The sequence below is a fragment of the Sminthopsis crassicaudata genome, chromosome 2 (genome assembly GCF_048593235.1).
Source record: "Sminthopsis crassicaudata isolate SCR6 chromosome 2, ASM4859323v1, whole genome shotgun sequence".
Classification (NCBI taxonomy): Eukaryota; Metazoa; Chordata; class Mammalia; order Dasyuromorphia; family Dasyuridae; genus Sminthopsis; species Sminthopsis crassicaudata.
Genome location: NC_133618.1, coordinates 676121694 through 676145519, shown reverse-complemented (window position 1 = coordinate 676145519; position 23826 = coordinate 676121694). Strand labels below are relative to the sequence as shown.

Here is a 23826-nt window from a genome sequence, read left to right as displayed (position 1 = left end):
TATGAGCAGGACAGACTATCTTTATTTCAAATTAAGCAGCTCACCCATAGTATGGCAAACCTCCTGCCGTAAGCCTCCATAACCCCCTGACATCTCATTTCTTTTAATGGCTCGGGGTGCCGACTCTGCTTGAGTGACCTGTGCTACCCTTCGCTCTTGCCTGATAAGAGCTGCCCTGTGATTTGTGTCCCTGTGCTGGTCACACAATCTTGAAACCTCCAGGGACGATTTCCTTGGCTCGCAGTCTCAAAATAAACACGGCCACAGGGCCCACGTGCCCCTTGGGCAGCCCTGCCCTGCGCGCCCCCTTGTTTAGTGGCTGGTATTACTCCCACCAGGTTCTGAGGCCCCACTGAAGTCTTACCTCGGCCATGAGCTTTTGTGGCCCGAACGAGCTTTCCACAATCTGAATTTTCATACCGTTAAATGCCAAATGATCGGCAGAGGCACTGCCAGACATTCAGATTTGTAGTTTAAGTTTACTTTAAGATACGTGGGGAATGCAAAAGGCATCTGGGATTCTCTTGAGCACAGGAAATAAGCCTTCTCCCTCCCCAGTAAAGTCACATGCTTTAGGCACTCAAACAAATCCAATTCTTCTTAGTTAATAGCCTGGCAAAGCTCTTAGCTTTGGGGCAGCGAGTCCACCGTGTGGAAGGCCCGGTCATTCTCTGGTCCCCAATCCCTCGGTGACCTCATCCTCTTCATGACGCAGGTTTTTTCAAGTGTAAAATGAAGAAAGGTCCCGTGGCCTTGAAGGTCCGTCCTCACTCCGAGCAGGACCAGCATAATGAGTCGGAGGCCAAGGGCCCAATGAAGTCAGGCCCTGTGCTGGTGCTCCCAGGCCTAGACGAAGCTGCTCACTCAGATGAGCAGAGAAGAGCTGGATCCCCTTCCAAGACAAGTGGACTCTGCCTTGGAATGAGAAATAGTGGACGCCCAGCCCTGCTTGGGCTCACGGGAAGGATCCGGAGGGAACTACAGCCCAAGGCCGGCCGCAGACGGCCATCAAGAGATGGAGGCCAAAATGAACAAATAAGAAGAATAAACTAATGTTCCAGATCACAGCATGTTCAAACTTATTCCCCTTGAATTTATTGGAAAAACCAAGGTTCTGTGCTTAAGATAAATCCACATCCACACGGATTTCGAGCTGGCATAGAACAGGAATGGATGACATCACTAAAGCTGACAGGAGATTCAGAAAATACACTTTTAAGGAATCAAATGGAACAGCCCTACGCACATCCCAGATGAAACATACCAAGAGCCCAAACGAGGAAAGCAAAAAGCTAAGAACTCACTTTGGGGATGCCCATCCTTGAGTGCATCAAGGGTACAGGATCCCACTGGTTCCAACACTCCTTCACCAAAGTGAAGAAAAATAAAGAGAAACAAACAAACAAAAAACAAACAAACAAAAAAAAAGAAAGAAAGAAAGAAAAGAAAAGAAAAGAAAAGAAAAGAAAAGAAAAGAAAAGAAAAGAAAAGAAAAGAAAAGAAAAGAAAAGAAAAGAAAAACAGAGAAAAACAAAAACTTATCATATCCTGGGGATCCTGACTCTTCTGGTGACGAACGCCTCGGGACGTATAGAAGCTGGTTTCCATGCTCATGGCACACAGTGTCCATAGTTAGGCCTGAGTATGAAGCATTTCCAACCTGGCTCAAGGTGGCCCACATTTCCAGAGTCATGGCTACACTATACAGGGTGAGGAGAGGGCATAGCAGGTCATCCAACACCCCAAATGTCCCAATAATCTAACTTTTATCCTTCCCTTTCCCTTTTCCTTTTCCTTCCCCATTCTTTCTCCTTCCCCTTCCTTTCCTTTTCTCTTTCCTTTTTCCTTTCCTTCCCTTCCTTTTCCTTCTCCTCATCCCAGGATTAGCCTTCTGCAAACATGTCCTCCTCCAATGCCCTGCACCTTCCAGTCTTCAGGGAGACCCTTCAGCAAGCACAATTTTACCACATTTCCAACATTTCCATTGCTCTATTTAGGGAATACTTATTTCTGTTTCCTTCAGTTACACTAATCTCAGCATGACTACCCTAGGAATCAAGACAAAAGCTCTAGAAAGGAAACTGAGTCAGGACTTGCTCTTCTGTTTAAGGGAAAGAAGGCCACAAGGCATCTGGCTCCTGTGGAAGCCTCAGCTTTGTGAAGGTTCTGTATTCCCCCTGGGAAATGTTTTCTACACATACAATTGTCCAATTACAAATAGAAACTGCCCACAAAAAGGGAGTCTTTCAGTCCCTCCTGTTGGCTTACCCCGTCAGCAGTGACTCCAGGACCTTTCTGAGTCAGCCTGTGGGCCGGCTGAGTGGAGAAGGCCCTTGGGGTGCCTCCTGGTCCATATCTCACTGCCACCTCAATGAAAAATACTGAGCGAGCCTTGGAGCTGCAGGTAACGTATAGGGGCCTGCACGGCCTTGCCAGGAAGACAGATGAGACCTGGGAGTCCAGATGATTGCATGTGTAGTAAATGGTTACCTCCAAGCAGAACTCCCACTGTAGACACTCAATTATGGCGAGGCGGTCGCATCACTGGGCAGAGGGACAAACAAAAACCCTCCCCGACAGATTGCAGACTGGGAATTCATGGTCAAAACGGTAGCTCCTTGACCTCTGACCCAGCTCAGGAGAAAAACTATTGGGTATAAGGGAATCAGCCTTCCAGGAGGGTCTGGCTCTTCCCCAGGGAGCAGTTCCTTTATTTCCGTGCGTCTCAGATTTCTCATGTGTAAAATGAAAGAATTGGATTCCATGACCCCGGAGTGGGATCATGGAGAAGGGACGGCTGGGCCAGAGTCAGGACGATGGGAGCCCAAATGTGCCCAGGAACAAGAGGACCTGAATGGTCCCTTGAGTAGCTTGGGCTGCCTCTGTTAAATGGAGGTATGGGACCCGGAGTCCTACATGGTCCTATCACAGAAAGAATGCTCCACTTAAGGGCCCAATAAGTCTGTCTACCTCAGTTCCCTAAACTCAGGTCTTTGGGTACCCATCCAATCCACTCTCCATAGAACCAAGCTGCTTCCATGATGGACTCCCTTCCTGCATATCATATCATTTCATTGTTTAATTGATTAGTTTTGTTCAATCTCTCTCTCTCTCTCTCTCTCTCTCTCTCTCTCTCTCTCTCTCTCTCTCTCTCTCTCTCTCTCTCTCTCTCTCCCTGCCCCCCCCTTCCCTCTGTCTCTCTCTCTCTCTCTGATAGTAAAGTTGCCTTGAGAAGGAGGTAGAACAGTAAATATGTCAAACCCCACCGCCCCAGGCTTTTTTTTCCTCTAAGAATACACTCTGTCAAAGCTTCTCCTCTGTACAGTGAGGGGAGCGGACCCAGCTTGTGAGACCTCTTCCAGCTCTAGGGCTGAGACCTGTGAGGCAATGGAAATGAGACTCGGCATCTTGGGTAACGGAAATCCCCAGTTGGTGAAAGACCAGACCGAATGTCTCTCTCAGTTGATGGAATAATAGAGTAAGCAAACACAGAAGAAGGTGGCTATTTTCTAGTCAGATTTCTAGTTATTAATAATAAGAGGCTGACCCCTTCACAGAGACTCACAGCTATACCCACAAAGGTAGGGGAAACAGAAGACTTCCCGGCTCCCAGGCTCCTCCAGGCTCAGATACACCTTCCCACTGGGCACTGAAAGCCATGGAGATGTGCTCTGCCTCCAGGTCCCGCCTCTTACCCCTGCCTGGAATTGCCCTCCAGCCCGGGTCTCTTGGCTGCCCCTTCTTCCCCCTTCTGCCACCAACCGCTTCCCTTGTACAGCCATCTTCCTCGTGGTCTCCCCTCGGACTGCAAGCTCCGTTAAGGCGGGGACCGCTCATGCTTCAGCTCTGCCCAAAAGCTCCCCTATTTCCCCACAATCACTGAGACAGGCTGGCACTCCTCATCGGGAATTCCCATTAGCCCTTGGGATCAGGGAGGAGCTGCCAGTGTAGACGGTCAGAACTGGCTGAAGGCAAAGAAGCACTTGCTTCCTCAATCAGCCAGTCAAGTTCCTAGTGAGGGCCGAGCAGAACCTGACAAAAACTTCCTGCTCTTAAGCAGTCTGCACACATCCATCCATAGCTGCTGACACAGAGAGGTCTGGGTCTAGGTAAAGATGGAGTCCCACGTGAGGCAGGTCTGGGAGGGAGACGGAACCAAGGCTGGGAAACCTCTGAGGGAGGCAAGACGCCCATTATTTTTATTGTTATCAGCAGCAGGAACCCAGGAATCCCAAGCCCCTATTTCAATTACGGAGAATGGTACAGGAGCTAATGGGAAAAGGAAATCCGAGGAGCCACCAAGCAGCTGATGTAGCTGGGATGCTCTGAAATTCTCCATTGAACATGCCCTCGAGTAACCATCAACCCAATTCCCTTTTACAAATGTCTCCTGAATTGGCTCTAAACAGGGAGTAAGACCTCATTAATTTGGTGCCCACAACTAGAGAATTCACGATAATTGGGACAGTTTACCTTTACCTGGGGGTACGGGGAACAGACAGAATGGATAGGGAAGGCATGAAGACGCTGATAACTGAACAGCAGACATCCCCGGATCCATTTTAACCAATAGGATAGAACTGCAATGAATTATTTTGTTTGCGTTCTTTAGGGTAGATCCAGTAAAATCAGAGTAAGAGTAATTAGAAAACAGTATTTACTTTAAAAATGCAAATTTTTACCTCATTTAGCCTGACCTTTTAAGGACTGTAAATCTGTATCTTTTGCTCTTCTCTCCTTGTCAGAACAAGCAAAAAGCCCAAATACCTACATTGTGACCTGGGCAAGGCCCTGGTTTACTGGCTCAGCTTCCCCCACACCCAAAGCATCAGTTCTTGATTCAAGAACATTCAGCCAGGATTGACTCGGTTATCTTGTCCTTTGGGGGCCTTAAAAATGTTAATCAGTGACCTCCATTGAAGAGAACAAATATGCCCCAAAATACTTATTCATTGTAAGAGTAGATGAGGCTGGAAAATCAACTTAGCAACTACTCGAGGAGCTGTGCTTTGTGCCCAGAGAAAAGGACAGCTCCGGTTTTGAACGTCCAAGGGCGCCAAGGAAGCCGATTTCACAATTAACTCCTTCGGAGCCCACAGGAAGTCTCTGAATGAAGGCCTCTTAATTTCAGTCTGTCACTGGTATAATTACAATGACAACTCTTTTTTGGTTACCGTTTCCTCCGGCCAAACTGCCAACGTCCAGGCTCCCACAGCTGTAAAATAAAAAGCTGGCCAAATTCATTCAAATGGGAGTCTGTGTCTCTGACTTCAAGGTGCCCTAACGGTGGATCAGCCACCAGGAAAGCTGATCCCCGCCCCCCCCCCCCGGCCCTTTCTGGGCTATCCAGACTGCTGAGCAGGCACTGGTGAGATCTTCCGGGCTCAATGTGTATTGAGGCATTTCTTGGCAACAGCCTCTGTTTAGATATTCCAAATTGGATTTTGTTCCATCATCTTATGTGGCATCCTATCATATGGCCAAATGTCAAGCTTATGAAATAGACCAGAAGTAGCAAAATGGGGCTCCTCCCCGTGCTGATGGAGGCTCAGGTCCGGGGCAAAGAACTGAGGGAGAGATGTCCAGGTGAATCATGAGTCCAAAACATTCTGAAACTCGTCGCTCATCAATACTTCATGGATTCTTAGAATTACTGTCAGTGACCCCCTTCCACGCTCTCAATCCCAAACCATCCAGGCCTCTTCCCCTGGGCTAACTCTGGCCATGCCCTTCAAGGAATCTCCTAGAGAAGCGCCATTCAAAGCACCGGAGGTCTTCCAAAGGTCTCGGGCTCTCCCTCCTCATTATATCTGTTCTTTCAAAATTTCAACAAAAATCATAAAATCTAGTACAGTCTGTGGGAGCTGCTTTCACTGAGAGTCTAATATTTTCAGTGTTTTCCACAAGTAAATATTTGTATTTTTCCCATAGACCTATGAGGTCACTGTTCTTCAGTCTGGGCTGGCATGTGTATAATTATAATATAATATAATATAATATAATATAATATAATATAATATAATATAATATAATATAATATAATATAATATAATATAATATAATATGATATGATATGATATGATATGATATGATATAATATGATATAATAATATAGTATAGTATAATAAATATAATATATAATAATTCATCTCTAATTTGAAATTGCTAGGTACCTAAACCACACATCCCATGATTAATTATGAAGGTTCATTTACGAATACATCCAAAAATTTCATTTTCATCAACAGAAGTGGTAGGTGTTAGGATTACCAGGTGAGAACTCAGGTTGTCTGGACAGTGACAAGGTGAGAATTCAGGTTGACTTGACAGTTCCCCAGTCCAGACTGCTTGTCCAGGCCCAATGTTGCCTCTTTTATCCTCCCAGAGTATGGGCGTGGGATCATACAAGGGCTTCTGGGAAGAACCACTTCAACCAATGAGCTTGCTCCTCCTAGAATTCCTAAGGTGTAAACTCCCTTTAAAGGCCCAAACCAAAGGTCTGAGCCAGAGAACTGTCAAGTCAAACTGAGTTCTCACCTTGTCACTGTCCAGACAACCTGAGTTCTCACCTGCTAATCCTAACAGGTAGGGACTAGATATGGACTTGAAAGATCTGGATTAAGATAATGACGCTTATCAAACAACCAGCTATCAGGCAGGGAAATGCACCCTTAACTCTAGGGGACAATTTTCTCTTCTACAAAGTGAAGAAAGGGGCAACCAATTGCCACTAATTATCCATCCATCACTAAAATGTCTAATTTTGGTATCTACTCAGTTGTCTAAGAGTTAAGTCTAATCAATTAGGTCACCAAGACCACCACCAGCACCAAGCATCCCCCCAGGCTACCTCTGCTCCCACTTAGCAGTGCACCTCACAATAATCAACGACCCGAAGCCATTCATGTAGGGCAGTCAGCATTCTGTGCTCCCCTGGGAGCTAGAACCCCTTGGTCTCTCCTCTCCCAATGAATGATGGATCCACTTCTTTTTCTAGCCCGAAATTTCCTGAGGAATAGCTTTTCCTTCTCTTTTGCTCCCTTTTCTTCACTGTCCAGGACATACCTAAGCCACCTTTTATTCAAAATTTGTCTCTCAAAGTCTAATTCTTCAGCAATCATAGTATTCATAATTTACAACCATAAAACAAGATCGGGAGAGTATTGTTAACAACTTTGTAAACGCTGCAATCAAGCCTACTGTTCGCTTCTTATTGAATTCTGCATTCAGCTCTTTGTCCATCTGCACTTCCTGCTCAGATTCTCCACACTGATGGATTTATGCAATAAATAACCAGCTGACAGGTTACATCTCCACAATCCTCACTCACTGAGGAACCCGGTCGTCCTCTGAGGCTGGATACAATCACGGGAGGAGCGGAGACAGACCTAGGGAAGCCCTCTTCCTTATGGACTTACACGTGGACATTCTGATCGACGCCAGAATCAATCTGCTCGGCTCGTGCTTTGGACCTCTGAACAAAGAACTCTCGGATGACATCTATAAAGAGATCCTGAATCATCTTAACTCACACAAAACAAGAAAGACACCGAATGGGAAGAGACTCTTCCAGCAGAATTTTGCTCTCCCGAGTCAAATTTTTTAATACCACAACACAACGGGATCTTACATTTTTGATACGTTTCAGTGAAGAATGATTTTAAAAGTGGAAAATCACTTGCAAAAGTCAGTCTGTTCTGCTTCCCTGATTCACCAAAGACGCTTGGATCGGATAGATGGCTAGATCATTCTTATCAAGATTTCACCGGGATTAGAGAGTGAACATGTTCAGAGCGTCTGGTCTCCTCTTCATCACTTCTTTGGGGATGCAATTAACATTACCTGCTATATTTGGGTCCTTCTTTAAAATAGCTTGGATATCAACTGTTCACTGCTTCAATAATATGTCACGGCCTACACGGATTGCTTTGTATGGGTCCCGCTGCTTCCCAGGGTTGCCATTTTGCATTGCCTCCCAGGGACTGAAGGAGAGTGCAGAGGAATGGGTCGTAGCTTGGATTTACGGACATGGTCTTGGAAAACACAGTCATTCATCTCTGAGTGGGACTAGAGCAACCTTGGTTCTCAAGGGCAATGCTGGTAAATTCCCAACTAGGGCAAGGACTCCCTAACTAGGAAGGCTTCAGGATCGGGATTCAGGATGACCTTTATGGCTGTTATCCAAGGACAAACCAAGCTGAGTTGGGTAGTGGGCTCGAGGCTATACCAACTCTTAAAGAATCAACGTTATAGAAAGACTTCAGTATAAATCCAAAATTCAGGAATCACGAAATCCTTTGGAGCCCCAAAGTAAGGGAAACTGCTCCTATTTTTCTGGCTCTTTAAAGATGCCTTCCCTATGTTACTTCAATTGATCCTCATCAAATGATAAACAGAAGTAGGCAAAATCAATGTCCTAGTTATTTTTTTAAATGTACTAAGAAGAGACAGCCTAGAGGGTTTCTTACACAAAGAGCCTCATAATTGTAAGCAACAGGGAAGGACGTCTGCAGCCATCAGATGTATGGAAAGAATCCTGGGAAGGGGATAGAGTTTTGGCCTAAAACATGTTTATGTGGACTGTTTCCAAGGCTGGGTAATGAACTTGCAAGAACAGCAATTTATTCTTTGAAATTCTATAAAGAACAAATTACCCAAGTCCCATTGTTATTTGTAAAATCAGGACAATATAAAAGTTGGAAGAAAAAAATAGACCTCTTTCTCGGTATCTTCAAAGAGATTGGAAATCAAAGATGCTATTTGAGTTTTGTTAATAAGGAAAAAAGTAGATATTTACCGAATCTCAGACATGGAAGGAAGCTCGGAGGCCACAGACTTTGACCTGCACTAGAAAAAGAATCCTTTCCCCCAGAGACAGTGAGGCACCCATTAGCCTTTGCTGGGAGACCCCGCCTGGAAGGAAGCCGCGACTTCGGGGGGCAGACAGAGCCGGCGCTCAGAGAGCCCCTTCCCGCTCGCGAGCCAAAATTGGCCACCAAACACACTCCGACTTTGGGCTTCAGGGATCGTACAAGAAAGCGCCGGCTCTTCCATGATTCATGAAGGAGAGATGTCCCACTGAATCACAAGCTAAATCCAAGAAGCACGGGGAGTGATCCTGCCCACCTGCAGCCCTTCAGCAGATCTTGCCGGCTGGCAATCTATGAACAAGCAGTTACGGAGCCCGATCTACAGGCCGGGGAATGGACCACAAGGGGCTGGGAACAGAGGCGGAATCCCACCCTCCCCCTTCTCAAGGCTCCCAGAACGCTGTGGGGGAGGAGCAGCTGTGAGTTTGTGTGTGTACGTGGGGGGCCACGGGTTATGCACATACATGTCTACATACAGATGCATGAAGGGAAATGCTCAAAATACCACGAAGGATGTTCCATGGCAGAGGGATGCGGGGGCCCCCGGCTGAGTGCGCCAGCAAAGGCCTCAGGCCGAGCTTCGAAATCAAGGATCCCAGGAAGCCCAGGGAGGCAGAAGGGAGTCGGTGGGAGTGGCAGGAGGAAGGCCAGTGTAGATGGCGTAAAGGAGAATAAAGTGCAGGAAGCCCGGGGGTCTGGCCAGGAGCCTGGCTGTGATGGATTTTATGTGTAAACGTGGCGGCCATAGGGCAGATAAACTACAACTGCAGTGACAGACCCAGAAACAACCAAAATTGATCACCATCTCATCACAGACAATGACAACGAGTGTAGCTAGAGGGCTGTAAGGTTTAAAAAGGGATCTCTCATTGGCTTCTCATTACATTACTGGGAGGTGACTATTGTGCCCATTTAACAGATGAGAAACTGAAGCTGAGAGGGCTTAAGTGACTTGTCCTTTGTCTCCTAGAACTCAGATCTTCCTGACCAGGTGATATTTTTGGGGGGTGGCTTTCACCTGGGGAGAATGTCTTGCGAGGCCCTCAGCGCTGGCAGCGTTCACTGTGGAGCCCCACAGCACATCCAGTGCCAGCTTTGTGCAGGGGGTCAGACTTGAAGGACAGAGGATTGTCCTTCCCACCCCTAACGCATTCCCCACCACAGGGACTTCCTTGGGGGAGAAGGCCCCACAACTCTCTTGCCGATCTTCTGCAAACCCTCCCCCAGTGACCGTGCCCCGCGCTCGCTGGCCCCGCTGGAAGCTGGTCAGCTTCTCAATATTCCAAAGTCCCAGCGCCAGGTTGTGAGTCCCCTCGCATGAGTCACTGTCAGCCTAACGTGGCTTTGTTAGGGGGCAGAGACCTCCGATATGAGGCTTCCAAATGCCTTCCACAAGCATGGGCCGACTGCGGGCACTTGCTAGCAATGTTCGTGATGAATTGGACGATAGGAGAAATTTATTCCGACACGCATTTTTCAGTCATGGCAGGAAAAATGCTGAAAAATCGCCAGTAAATTGCTTTTTGTAAAAATCTCCCGAGTTCCCCCAGAAGGCAGGCCTTCCTCAGGAAGAGGCCGTTAGACATGGTGACAGACCTGACCAATAAAAGGGGACAGGCGGGGAGAGGTCAGGGACGGTCCCTAGTAAGCGGCCCCACCCTCCATGAGAAGTCTACTGATTAATCATCGCCTCCCTCCCACCCCCCGCCATTTCCCCCCAGACCATCGCCACGCAAGGACGGGCCACCCAAGAGCGGCCTTTCCAAGTGACGCAGGATACAGACTAAACTCTAGAAAGGCCATTCCCAACTGACCCATTTCATGGATGAAGAAAGAAGAAAGATTTAAGTAACACAGCCGTAGTCACCCAGGCAGTAAGCACTAAAGTGGTACATGTGCCTAATGAGCCAAAATAACTCAGAAAAAATAAAATAAAAAGGAGGCTGGAAGAGGCGAAGTTTCTTTACCTGTCAGATGGTACCAACAAGTCCAACACGTGTCACCTGCCTCATAAGGTACTTGGACAGATGACAGAGCTTTATGGGCCATGATTCCAAGGGGCTTCTTGATCTCCCTCCCTCCAGCGTTCTTCAATGACTTAGGAAATCGCCCTTTCTTCACCCCCCATTGGCCGATCCCGCTGGGCAGGGGCTTCAGCACTCGAGCTTTGACTTGGGTTCCTGTATCTGGTCCCGTAAATACTCTATGAAACGGCCAAAGCTCTTCAGGCGCCATTGCCACACGCTGCATCTCCATCATTTTTTGCTCCCTTAAACCGAGACGTGTTCCCAAAGTCAGAGACGAAAGGCCAGAGCAAAGGCCGCCTCGGGGGACTCCTCATATCCCTATTTTTAAAAATCTAAGACTCTTCAAACGTTGTTAACTTTCATTATCTTCCGAACTGTTCACTGATTAAGTCGTTTTATGTCAGAACTTATAAAATGCTTAATTTATCTTAGTCATAAAATAAAATCTTGGTTTGTTTGTGTTGGTTGTTGCTTTTAAAATAGCAGGCAAATGTCCAAACTGCTGGAAATTTTATTTGGCCTTCCAAAAGGAAAAACAAAATGAAGGCCCCGTGTGAATGAGCTGTCCCGCATCTGGGACAATTCTGCTGACGAGGCAGCGGCACTCTGCCCCATTAGACCGGAAGCTCAGGGAGGGAAGGGGAGGGCTTTGGCCTCTCTTTGAAGCATACAGTAAGAGCTTAATAAATGCAAGGGAACTCACTGACTGCTGCCTACTGTGCTTGGATGGAGTTTGGTTTGGGTCGTGTTGTGTTCTGTAGGAAAGTAGGATTCTTGCCAGTATTTTTTTTTCCATTCTAGACTCATTTCTTCCCTTACAAAAGAGAGAGATGGAATAAGGAACTAGGCCCTTCCCAGCCAGTTAAATATCTTGGTGAAAAGAGCTAGATTAGGAGTGGAGAGCTGCGATGGAATCCTAGCTACAGCCTGCCCAAATCCCCTTCCTTTACCCTGCCTCAGTGGGCTCACTGGAAATGGGGATTTAATCCCATGGTGAAAGGGTTTATTATAAGTGCCTCAGAGGGGACAGGGCCTCAGAGACACAATGCAGCTCTTGGGCCATGGCTCAGAAGCCTGAAACCTCAGCTCCCCTGGGAGTCAGCAAGAGGGCTGTTGGCTATGACTAAGCCTTGTGCACTCAGGGGCTTTGGGCAAGGGAATAAACACCGATAAGCACCTACAATGTGACAGGTACAGGCCTGATCTCCAATCATTGGTCCCTGGTAAGCAGGTGTGTTATTACTATCCTCATTTCACAATTAAAGAAACTGAGGCAGGGGAGCTTAAGGGACTTGCTCGGGATCAAGTGCCCAAGGCGGGTTTTGAACCCGGGTCTTCCTGAGCGGGGCTCGGAGCTCGCTCTCCTGCGCAGCCCTGTCCCCCTGAGACTACACAGTTGCGTGCTGTGGCCCACGGCTCAGCATCCCACACGCCAGCCAACCAAGCCGCTCCATTCCGGAGCAAGATTGAGGGCTTTGTTGCCGTCCACAAATGCAGGCAAAAGCAGGATCTTTGCTGACAATTGCAGCACTTAACTACAGCTTCTTGCTTTAAGTTAAACACTCAAGGAAGGTTTTCCATGTGCTCCCAACATCTGGGAAGCTGCCTAATAAAAATCCGGCATTTTTATCCGGCGGGTATTCCCTGGGAGGAATCATCGGCCACCTGCAGCCTTTCAGGCACATTCCCCCATCTACCAGGGATGAATTTGCATGATTAACACAAAGCCTTCAGATTGGGGGGGGGATGGTGGGGGAGGCATTTAAGTAAAGAAACTACCATGATTGTTTTCATTTTAGAGACTTATGGGGGAAAATACCAAAATGGAAAAACCCCCAAACCCCCCAAAGTCTTGTTTCTCAGGGCAACTCCGCTCCCAGATAATTTCCCTTCACCTTTATCAAAGCGGGGAACCCCTAGTCCATTCCACAAGAGGCATCAACTCCCCCAATGGTTCATCTTGATCCATGTCGTCCTAGTGATCAAGAGAACTTGGTATGACTAACATCCCTCCACATCTTGCCGTAATTAGCAATTTAAAATAGCTCTGAAACTCTGGCTGGAGAGGGAGAGATGCAGAGATGTAAGGACTCGGAACGGGGGCTCGGAGACTCTGGTCTGCAGAAATGGTAACGCTCTTAGGATCTCAGGACGGAGTAATCACGGCATGTTCAAGACAGAGGAAAGTCCAAGGGCAACAAATAGCATTTGATAAACCAGCTGTTTAAAAAGGGGGGAGGAGAAGCAATATTTGAAAGGATAATTTCTGAAACAGAAGAAGAAAAGTCTCTAGCCCGGCTGATGAGTGAATGGAGGTGGCTTTGTCTAACAGGGAAACGTGCCTCGCTCAGGTGGTCTAGTCCACAGGGAAGGCCACGCCAGCGTGCTGGACGCAGAGACATTGTGAGCCGGGCCAGCTCTCTGGGGAATCTGGGGGGCTTCCGATAGCTCCTTCTTAAGAAGCAGGAGTTTTTGCTGACTGCTTTTCACGCCCCCCTGTCCCGACCGTAACCATTTCTTTGTGCTCTCTTTGAATGCAGGAATCATGGTGAGTAAGGAACCTGGCAAATGCTTACTCACACCTTCGGAAAGTGAGGCGGACCCAGCAGCTTCCCTGGCCTTGGAGATGCGCTACGCGCTGGACGCCAATCGGCAGATTAAGAAGCGGAACAAAGCCCTTCAGGTGCGCTTTAAGGACATCTGCGAGGCGCAGAGCGAGCAGCGGGACAGGCAGCTGGCCGCCGGACCGACCACGGACAGGAGGGAAGCCAAGCCCGTGTCCTACAAGGCGGCCGCTTACCGCAAGTACATGACGGTGCCCGCCCGCAGGTCCATCCCCAACGTGACCAGGAGCACGGGGGTGCAGACTTCCCCGGACCTCAAAAAGTGTTACCAGACCTTCCCTCTGGATCGCAAGAAAGGGGGCGTCCTGAAGGGCAGCCAGCCCGCCAGCACCTTCAAGAGTCAGAACAATGGCTTCCTAATCGAGGCGCAGGAGCAGAGCGATGACCCCAGCTCGGGGGAGGCCGCTGAATGCGGCAAAACGGGCAGTGGGCACAAGGCGGAGGACCCGGCGGCGCTCTCCGAGGAGCACGTCAACGCCATCGGCCGGGCTCCCGGGGACTCCTGCGCTGAAGCCTGCAAGCCCCTCGAGCCCCACAGCTGCATGAAAGGTCCCGGCCGCCCAAACTCTGTCCAGCCGCCTCCGGAAGAGCCCGATGCCGAGGACGTCCACCCGTCGGCACAAGGCAGGCTCTTTAAGACAGAAGTGGCCGCCGTCTATTTACCCACCTCTGGTGCCCAAGCCGCGGAGCCAACCTTGGCAAATTCGGGCGCAGAGAGCGAGTGGTCGCTGTGCCCAGCCCCGGAGGAGGAGAAGCGGAGAACGGGGCACCTGAACGGGCTCCATCCCCAGGCCAACAACGCCCAAGCCTGTCCCGTCCAGGCGCAGTGCCCGTCGAGCGAATGTGGCGAGCAGGCCCTTCAGAGGAACGTCTCCCCGACGGGCGAGAAACCACCTTGCCGGACGGCAGTGGCGGTCAGCGAAGAATGCCGCGAAATTGTGCCTCACACTGAAGTCATAGACTTGAAAGCACAGCTTCAGATGATGGAGAGCCTGATCAGCTCCAGCCAGGAGACGATCAAAGTGCTACTGGGAGTGATCCAGGAGCTGGAAAAGGGAGAGGCTCATCGGGAAGGGTAGGTACCTGCGCACCAGGCTCTGGCGGGCCTTAGGGCCGCGGCCACCAGCTCCCTCGCCCATCCTGTCAGGCTTGCATTGCAAAAGCCCTGATCAATAGGGAGCTGAGAGACCACTTTCTGCCATTCGGTTACTATCCTGTATTTTTTATGTCAGGATCTGAAACGGCTAAAAATGATCTCTTTCCAATTTGCTGATTTATTTTAATTTTTAAAATTTCAATTGTCCTCATATATACCAAATGAATTCTCTTTTTTTCTTGAACAATTAGTACCTTGAATTATGAAAGTGAAATTATTTACTATATATTAATATGTATGCCCCAAACCACCAATTCTAAGTCAACAATAATTTCTCGTTAAGGAATCACATTAAGCAAACAAAAATGAACAATTCCTATGATATAGTATAAACTAACTTCTGTGCTTCCCCTTGATATTTGTCACCCCAGCACCTCGCATAGTGCCTGGTACAAAAAAGGAACCTATAAATGTTGACTGCACAAGAATTTTGAGGGTCGGTCTTCAAAATTGCACAAGATAAATATTTATATTTTAGATGTATATTTATATATTTATTATAAGTCGGTGCCATTTTCCCCACCAGTAATGATGGGGATAATGTACCCATCTGAAAGGCAACAAAAGTTTATTTTACAAATAAAGTAGACAGGCCCAACAAAGGTTGATCCCAAAGGGAGTTGATCAAGCATTATTGATTCTTCTTCTGTTGACATGATCTGGGTAAACAACTCCATTTGCTAGCTTCTATACGTTTATACTCTAGTAGAATTCTTCAGGAGAAACATTTAAAAATGATTTGAACAAATAACTAATTTCTTTCTGAAGGGCAAATAAAAAAGGAGTTAGGAATGGCTTTTAAAGCTGAGACTCCAGATCCTTAGCAACCATGTGATGACATCTTGAGCTATTTTGATGGCAGGAACATAGAAAGAAAGATGTGAGACTTCATTCTGTTCTACCTTGGGCAAGGGAAGAGAGCAAATCCTGGATGAAAAAACTAGAATGAAAGCTGTTTGTGGTCAGGAACTATTTTGTTTTCCTCTGGTTTTGTTCCAACACATATCAAGTGTTTATGAGATGCTCAATGGATTGAATAAAGTTAGCAAATAGCGCTGGCAGGATTAAAAAAAAGAGAGAGAGAGAAGAAAAGGGGAAAGTAGAGAGACAGGTGGGATAAAGGATCCTCAAAATGGCATCCCCCTAATACCTAAAAAAGTGGGCTGGTTTCTGAACGATGAAGAAAATAGAAATTCAGAGAAAACCTTGGGGGAAGGAGTTGAAGAGGAGGAAGAAAGTCAGATAAGATGGAAAATGAGGGTTTGCATCATTGGACATAAAGAGCGGCCCCATCTTCCAGAATCACTCTTCCAACCCAATCCCTGTCCACAGCCCCATTGTCCCAATGCCCAAAGCAGCGTGACAAAGAACGTGAAGTCCAGAATCATGGCTAAAATCCCATTTTCAGATCAGAGATGCAGAGCTAGAATAATTTGAAAAGCTTTCTAATCTTCAGCTGAGCAGTGAAAACACTAATCTGTTCACCTACCTAAAGTCCCAAAGGTTGTAAGTGGCAGAGCTCGGATTGAAACCCAAACGTGGGGTGTCCCAACCACGCTAGGCTAAGTGTAGCCATACATGATGCAGAAGAGCTAACAACGACATGGAGGTGGGAGTCTGGGCTTTGTGGTCCAGCTCGGCCACTTATATTGCATGGGAACTTGAGTGAGTCCAAATGACAAGATTATTCTCTCAACTATCTACATCTAGAAAATGAGGATAATCATTTCTCTAAACTATTCCCTCACAGGAAAGATGTGATGAAAGATCCAATTTGATTCTGGATTCATGTTTTCAGAATGACTATAATAAGGATGTTTTTCAATGTCTTCCTTCAGACCACAGAACCCAGCTGTAATGGCTTTGGGTCAAAGTAGCCCTCACTTAGAACCAACAAATTATTAAGTGGGAAATAGGAAGGAATATGAATACTTCATAGAGGCTTGAAGGTAGATCAACTGACAAAAAAGAAGTTAAATTGGACTCAACAAACATTTGTAAGGGTCGACTATATGCTGTCCCCTGGGAATACAAAGACAAATGAAATTTTAGCTAAACAGTCATCGGGTGGGGGATAGGGGAGGAGAGCAGAAAAGGAAGATGGTAAGAAAGCATACTTCAGGAAGCCCAAATTGTAGCTCTGAACACATCTGTCACATGGAACACTTATATAAAGTAGGATGGTCTCACTCAGCATCACTATAGGCTAAAGCAGTCTGATATAATTGTTTACCAGAAGTCTGTATTTTGAGGGGGTCTGACCAAACAAGGATGATGCTAGCAGAAAATCTGGCACTCATTCAACAGGCACTTAGTAAGGGCCTACTGTACTGTGCCCGGCACCAGGAAATGCATTCAGTTGCCCAAAGCAGCGCTTAAAATCTTTCTGGAATTTGCAATCAGGTTATAAAAGCAAAAGCCATAATCATTCATTTCTCATTTTTGCTCCCATGAAGAACAGCTTCTGGTGTGTGTAATAGAATGAGTAGCAGCAATAGCAGGCGGTAATGGGGGAAGGGAGGTACTGAGATGGAGATTACAGGTCACAGAACCTGCAGACAGCAGAGCCAAGACTCAACGCCGGTCACTGGTTCTAAACCCAAGGTCTGCAGAGTGTAGCTCAGCTGTCTGTGTGTGACATTGTTGATGGACAGGCAGTTTAGCACATGCAGCCAGAAAGTCAGGGTTGGATCCCTGGCCAGTCACTTCAGCACCACGAACAGCGATAAGGAGCTAGCTGGAGGATCCTGCCATCCAGGAGATAGATTTGTGTTGTGAACTTTTATGAGAATTGACATTGCTCTGAATTTTGGTAACAATTTCCTCCCTATTTCTTGGGGAAAGATGAGAAAGAAAGCTTAAAGCCCCGACGCTGGGTCTCGTTCATGCATTAGGAACTGCATTTGCTCTTTCTTGTTCTACTTGAGTTATTCATTATTCCTCCTTTGTCTCATCTAACTTAGCACGTGAAACAAGGCATCTTTCATCTTGACAAATAATTGCATTTACTTATCTGTCACGCAAAAGAGGGATGAGACATTTTGTATCTGATCACGGGGGCAGGACTTCTTGTTACTGGGAAAAGCCACAAAGAGGTAAAATTGGGCCCGGCGTCAGGAAAGTTTTCCCAATAATTAGAATTATCCCAAATAGAACTAGGCTGGCTCCTCATGCAGCGAGGTGCCCCCTTCAAATGAGGTCTTTAAGCAAAAGCTGTAATTATGGGGGCTTGTGGTCTTCTCTAATTCTGGAAGTTTGGGATGACTGATCCTTACTAGCTCTGGAACTTTAGCAAGAAAATTTAATATTTTAGCAAGAACCTCATAATGCTAGGAGAGACCCTTGCCTCCCTTCTACTTCTACGTGATTCCCTGAATGTCCACTCCCTGGCTGTTTTTAAGAACTGCCTCTGCCCAATGAGTCCCAAATGCCTTGGTACTTTTACTCACTAATGCAGAATTAGGTTCATTAGATACAGTTGAACCCCTACCATGGACAGCGCATGGAGCCAGGTACAGGGAAGATCCAAAGACATGTTTGTCAGCTCTAAGGTAGCAGGCTAACAAATACAGATAAAGGTAGCATTACTGAGGAGATGAAATAATAATGACCAGATTGGGAGGACCCAGTTTTGAATCTTTCTTTGGTTACTTACTACCTATGTGATTTTTGGACAAGTCAACCTCCACAGGCCTCATGGGCCTAGCGTGAAAGAAAGAGTGGGTTAGAAATCCTAAAACTCTTAAATTCTAGTTAGGAATCAGAGTCATTTCTGTTCATTGGGAATCAGCTCTGCAAAATAAAGACTGAGCCCTTTGGTGCTTCCAGTTTCAACTTGAAATGTTCTGATCCAAAAGCTGGACTGGGAAGATCAAGTCACAAATTGGCTAAATTTTCAGTACGTGTACATCAGGCCAGAAAGCAGGGGGACAATGCGGAAGGAGAAGGATGGTAAGAGAGGTCAGGGCTCCGAAGTTTAGTATTATTCTCAAGGGATCAATCCCAGATTGTAAACCTTAATCGGAACACAACTATAGGTACCATCAGTTTCAACCTTCCTTAGTATTTTACAGCTAAAAAAATAATAAAAGGCCCAGGGGAGACAGGAGTAAATGGTGGACGTCACAGCTCTCACAGAGCTCGGACATGGCAGGACAGGGAGAAGCACTTCAGGGCCCCCGCCTCCAGATCCCACGTTCTCCCCACGGGGTCGCCTGTACTGTTATTTTAGAAGCATGATTAGAGAAGAGATTGTGGGATGCTTCTCTTCTGTTCCATTGCAGCACTGTGGATGCAGAGAGAGCCCGGTTCTGACATGTTTGTTGGGAGTGTGCGAGTTGTTTAACCCCCGCGGGGCTGGAGACGACTCTCTTAAGACCCTATATTGGGGAAGAGCCACCGGCTTATATCAGTTTTGTCATTTGGGAGCTCCCTACATCAGGGAAATGATAATCCAGTCCCTGTCTTTCTGTTTGCCAGAAAAGGGAAATGAGCACTCATGAAGAGAGCATTTGAATATTAAATATCATTACATAAACATGAATCAATAGTCGTACATATATATATATATTGCACACAGACACACAGATATACACAATACGTGTGTAATTTGTGATCATTTAATAGGCACTTAAAATTGGATACAATTTTTCCTTGAAAATATTCTTTAAAAAAAAAAAACTACTCTTCCTTTTTGAGACTTATAGATTGTTTGCCCCACAATCCCACCAAGATTACTGGCTACATTTTGCAAATAAGGAAACGGAGGAAATGAAAGATTAAATGCCTAGCTCAGAGTGAGCCAGTCTGAGGTGGCCCTGGAACCCATCGGGCCCCTCGCCAGGTCTCAGAAGCCGAACAAGGCTGGTCTCCACGGGGCTCGACCCTCACAGAGGATGAGAGCCCCGGAGAGCCACCGGCACACACGGCTTTAGCTGCGGGGGAAAGGAGGCTGCAGCTGTGCTCGCTCTCTTGCATGTTTAGAAAAACTGACACAATTAGGGCATCATGACACACAACAGCAAGTGACACAGGTGCCGGTGCCCTGGAATGGGCCTCTGAGCCTGACGGAGAGCGGCCTTCTGCCCACCTGACTCCTACATCACACACACACACACACACGCACACACACACACACACACACACACACAAGCAAACACACACACACACACACAAGCACACACACTCACACACACTTTCACATACACACCCACACTCACACTGTCTCTCTCTCACACATACACACACACACTCTCACATACACACACACACTCACATATACACACTCATATACACACACACTCACACATATACACACACTCACACTCACACACACCACACAACACACACACATTCTCACACTCACATATACATACACTCACACATTCTCACACATACACAAATTCTCACTCACACATACACACACTCACACACACATCACAACACACACATTCTCACATTCACATATACACACACTCACACACACACTCACACACTCACATACACACACACTCACATACACTCTCACACACACACTCACACTCACACACATCACAACACACACATTCTCACACATATACACACACTCACGCATTCTCACACATACACAAATTCTCGCTCACACATATACAAACACATTCTTTCACACACACACACTCACATACACTCTCACACACACACTCACACTCACACACATCACAACACACACATTCTCACACATATACACACACTCACGCATTCTCACACATACACAAATTCTCGCTCACACATACACACAAATACAAACACATTCTTTCACACACACACATTCTCTCAAACCAAGCCGCGGCGTAGGTACAACTCGTATGATTACCCTCATTTTCCACATGAGAAAGTGGAGGCGCCGATAAATTGTGTAGGCAGTAACCATAAGCAGGTTTCCCCTTACTCCAAGCTCAGGATCCCTTCCACCACACCCCCTGTCTCCTTTGTTAATCACTTTTAATTTCCTTGTTCATTACCCCATTAATTTCTTTCCTAAAGGCCTCTTAACTAGGTATTTGTTCAATTCCTAAAAAACCCTCCCTTCTCCCCTCACCGACATGAAACCCTATCACTGAATAATGTTCGAGGGTCCAGGTCGCCCAATGGAAGGCAATGACATCTATTAACTACAGGGGGTGAAGAAAATGAGTTCTTCTGGGGCAGCCCATTCGCTGGCTTCAGGGACAGGATAATTGTCCTTGAAAACGGGGCACTTTAAGGCTAACGGGTGTTTAGTGGAGCTGAAGGAAATCCCCGTGAGGCAGACGAAGGGACCCCTGCTTAGCAGAAGAGACCCACACTCAGGAAGTTTGGTCTGGGCAGGAAGCTCCCCGGGGTTCAGCCTGCTTTATTAGACAGGAGGAGGGGGGGTGCTCATTGGCCCATCTCCCTCTCGGCTTCAAAAGGGAACCCCAACAGCACGTGAACTGTGCTCTAACCTTTTTGAAAAAAAAAAAAAAAAACAGGAAACCTCTTTTGGCATTGAAGAGGGCACTAGCTCAGCAGCCACGTTCTGGACTGGCTGCTGTGGGAGACGGAAGTGGTCCTGAGAGCTGGAAGCATAGAAATAAATATCTACTTTTTCATTCTTTCACACTACTTAACATATATAAATAATTTAGAGCCATTAGTCACTGGAGAAACAGTGGGTGAGAAACCCAGTGGCTCATCAGGGATGATGATGATGCTATAAATCATCTCAATAAAATAAGAAGAAAAACTGAGGTGAAGTTCAAGTGTCTGGAACTGGATTTGAATTCTCGTCTTCCTGAATCTGGGCCTAGTCTTCTGTCCATTGAATTATTTCAAAACATAATGGAATTTATACTATCAATGTCCTGATATTTTAATATAGGTGAGGGAGAGCCCTAAATCTAGCAGAGATGACCCAAGACGAGGCCCAAGTTCAAGGCCCAACATGTCCTTGCTGTATGACCCTGGTCAAATCACTTTGTCCCAGAGAATGAAGTTCCCTCATCCATGAAATGAAAGTGACTTCCAGATTACCTCTAGAGTTAAATTGATTATACTGGAGAAAGTAAGCTTCCAAAGAACTTCTATCTGTCTATGTATCCCCAGTGATTAGCATGGAACCAGACACCCACGGAACAGGCTTGCTGATTTGACTTAATGTTTCTGAGCAATCATTTCCTTATCTGCAAAATTTATTCATTTCAACAGAGATATATTAATTGTTTACTTTGATATGCCAGGCTCTGTATCAATCAACAGATATACAAAGGGCAAAAAAAAAAAAAAATAGTCCCAGTCCTCATAGTCTCAGAGATATAATAGATATAGAGATATAAATAGAGGTATAATAGCAGCTGCCCCATGGAGAAGCAGACCAAATTAATCTATGTAAATCACTTTGCAAATTTTAACATGATATAGCAACACCAGTTCTCATCATTACAATCATTACCTTATCATCTTTTATTTTTATAAAAATATTCTTTTATAATAATAAATATATAATAATATATATATAATATAATAATAAATATATAATAATAAATATATAATAAAATATTATCCTTTTGAAGCTACTATCTCATTGTTTAAAAGCTAAAAATCTACAAGAGAAAATTCTCAGCAGCAGCAAGTATGTTTAGGGGACCAAAGCTCTCCTTTAATGTATATTTCCCCCTGAAAAAGCAGAACAAATTGGATTTATTGAGTGGATTGATCTGAGCTCGGTCACGAACACTTTAGAATGATTGATCATAGCTATGTCTGTTACCCAAATCTACAACCTCACTTAAGACCAATGTCTTGCACCTGGTTTGCTGAGAGAATGGCCCAAGATTGGTAACATTGTGAAAATCTCCCAAAGACATTTTGACTGCTCCTTCAGAACGTTGTTCTTTATCTTGCCCATGGAACTTGAAAGATCTTTTCATAGAAATTCAATCCATTCCAGCAGAGGTGACATGAGGATAAACAACAAAAACAGAATCTTACTGATTTGAAATCTCTGCCAATTGGTCTTCTGTACCTAAACATCCTCTAAATGAATTGAGTGACAATTGAACAACCAGACTCCTTCTCTTCTAATTCTAAATATCCCTTAAGATCCATCAAGTACCTATCCATGTGTCAAGCACTGAGCTAGGTAGGTACAGGAAATACAGATGCAAAAGTGTGATGGTCTTTATCCTCAAGAAGTGCAGCAGGAGAGCCAGCATTTAAACAGGTTGGGATCTCAGAATTTAAGAGTCATCAGGGACCTCAGAAACTAAAGTAAAATCAAATGTTCATGGTACTTACTAATGAAATAAATATGCCGAGTGGTCACAGACTTTTTTCTTGCATCATCTAAAGAGTAGGAACTCACTAAATCCTCGGGCATCATCTCACTTTGGGAAATACCAACCATTAGGAAATTTTCACTTAAATCAGCTCTCTATTTGCTTCTTTCAAACTACCATTCTCTTTATGAGAGGATTATGGATTTGCAGTTTTCTGAATAAGTTCATTTCCCTTTCTACTAATCCATCAGGGGATGGGACTTGTTCTGATATCTTTACATTAGTTCCCAATAAGCCCTGAATATCAGGTGCAAATCAAATTAAAAAAAAAAAAAATAGATAGCTTCCCTTTTCTTCCTTGCATTGATTTTGCTTATGCTAAAGCCTTTCTATTTGATGGAATTAGATTTATCTATTTTATCTTTTGCATAAGAATTTTTCTTCTACAAAAAAGTCACATCTGAGTGTTATTTCTCTCTTTCTCTCCCTCTCTCTCTCTCTCTCCCTCTCTCTCTCTCTCTCTCTCTCTCTCTCTCTCTCTCTCTCTCTCTCTCTCTCTCTCTCTCTCTCTCTCTCTCACACACACACACATACACACACACACACACACACACACACACACACACACACATTTTAGGTGCTTAATGTGAACAAAGAATATTTAGGGAATAACAGACAAGATAAAGAAAAAAGCATATAAATTGTGAAAGTAGGAAAGAGAAAGAAGTTAGAGGAACAAACTTTCAGGTCTCCATCTCATCCCCCAGAAGACATAAGGTCAAGCTCATTTACTCATTACTTTTTAAATCCTCCTCTATTCAGCTATGGCAGGGAACGCTGTGTCCCTCCCTGTCCATGGTGTTCACATTTTGTTCT

The 23826-nt window shown here is 45.7% G+C and overlaps 2 protein-coding genes across 3 annotated transcripts in view; one reads left to right on the top strand and one right to left on the bottom strand.

The window, feature by feature from the left end:
• The window catches only part of DOCK1 (dedicator of cytokinesis 1), a 465334-nt gene that overhangs the window by 236973 nt on the left and 204535 nt on the right, over nt 1-23826 (bottom strand). The gene's annotated exons all lie outside the window — the stretch shown is intronic.
• Nucleotides 1-23826, top strand: part of INSYN2A (inhibitory synaptic factor 2A) — a 67017-nt gene that overhangs the window by 13762 nt on the left and 29429 nt on the right. The window contains exon 2 of the mRNA XM_074297158.1: nt 13438-14596. Within this exon, the coding sequence (XP_074153259.1) occupies nt 13443-14596 (1154 nt within the window). The 5' untranslated portion in view covers nt 13438-13442. The remainder of the gene's footprint in view (nt 1-13437; nt 14597-23826) is intronic.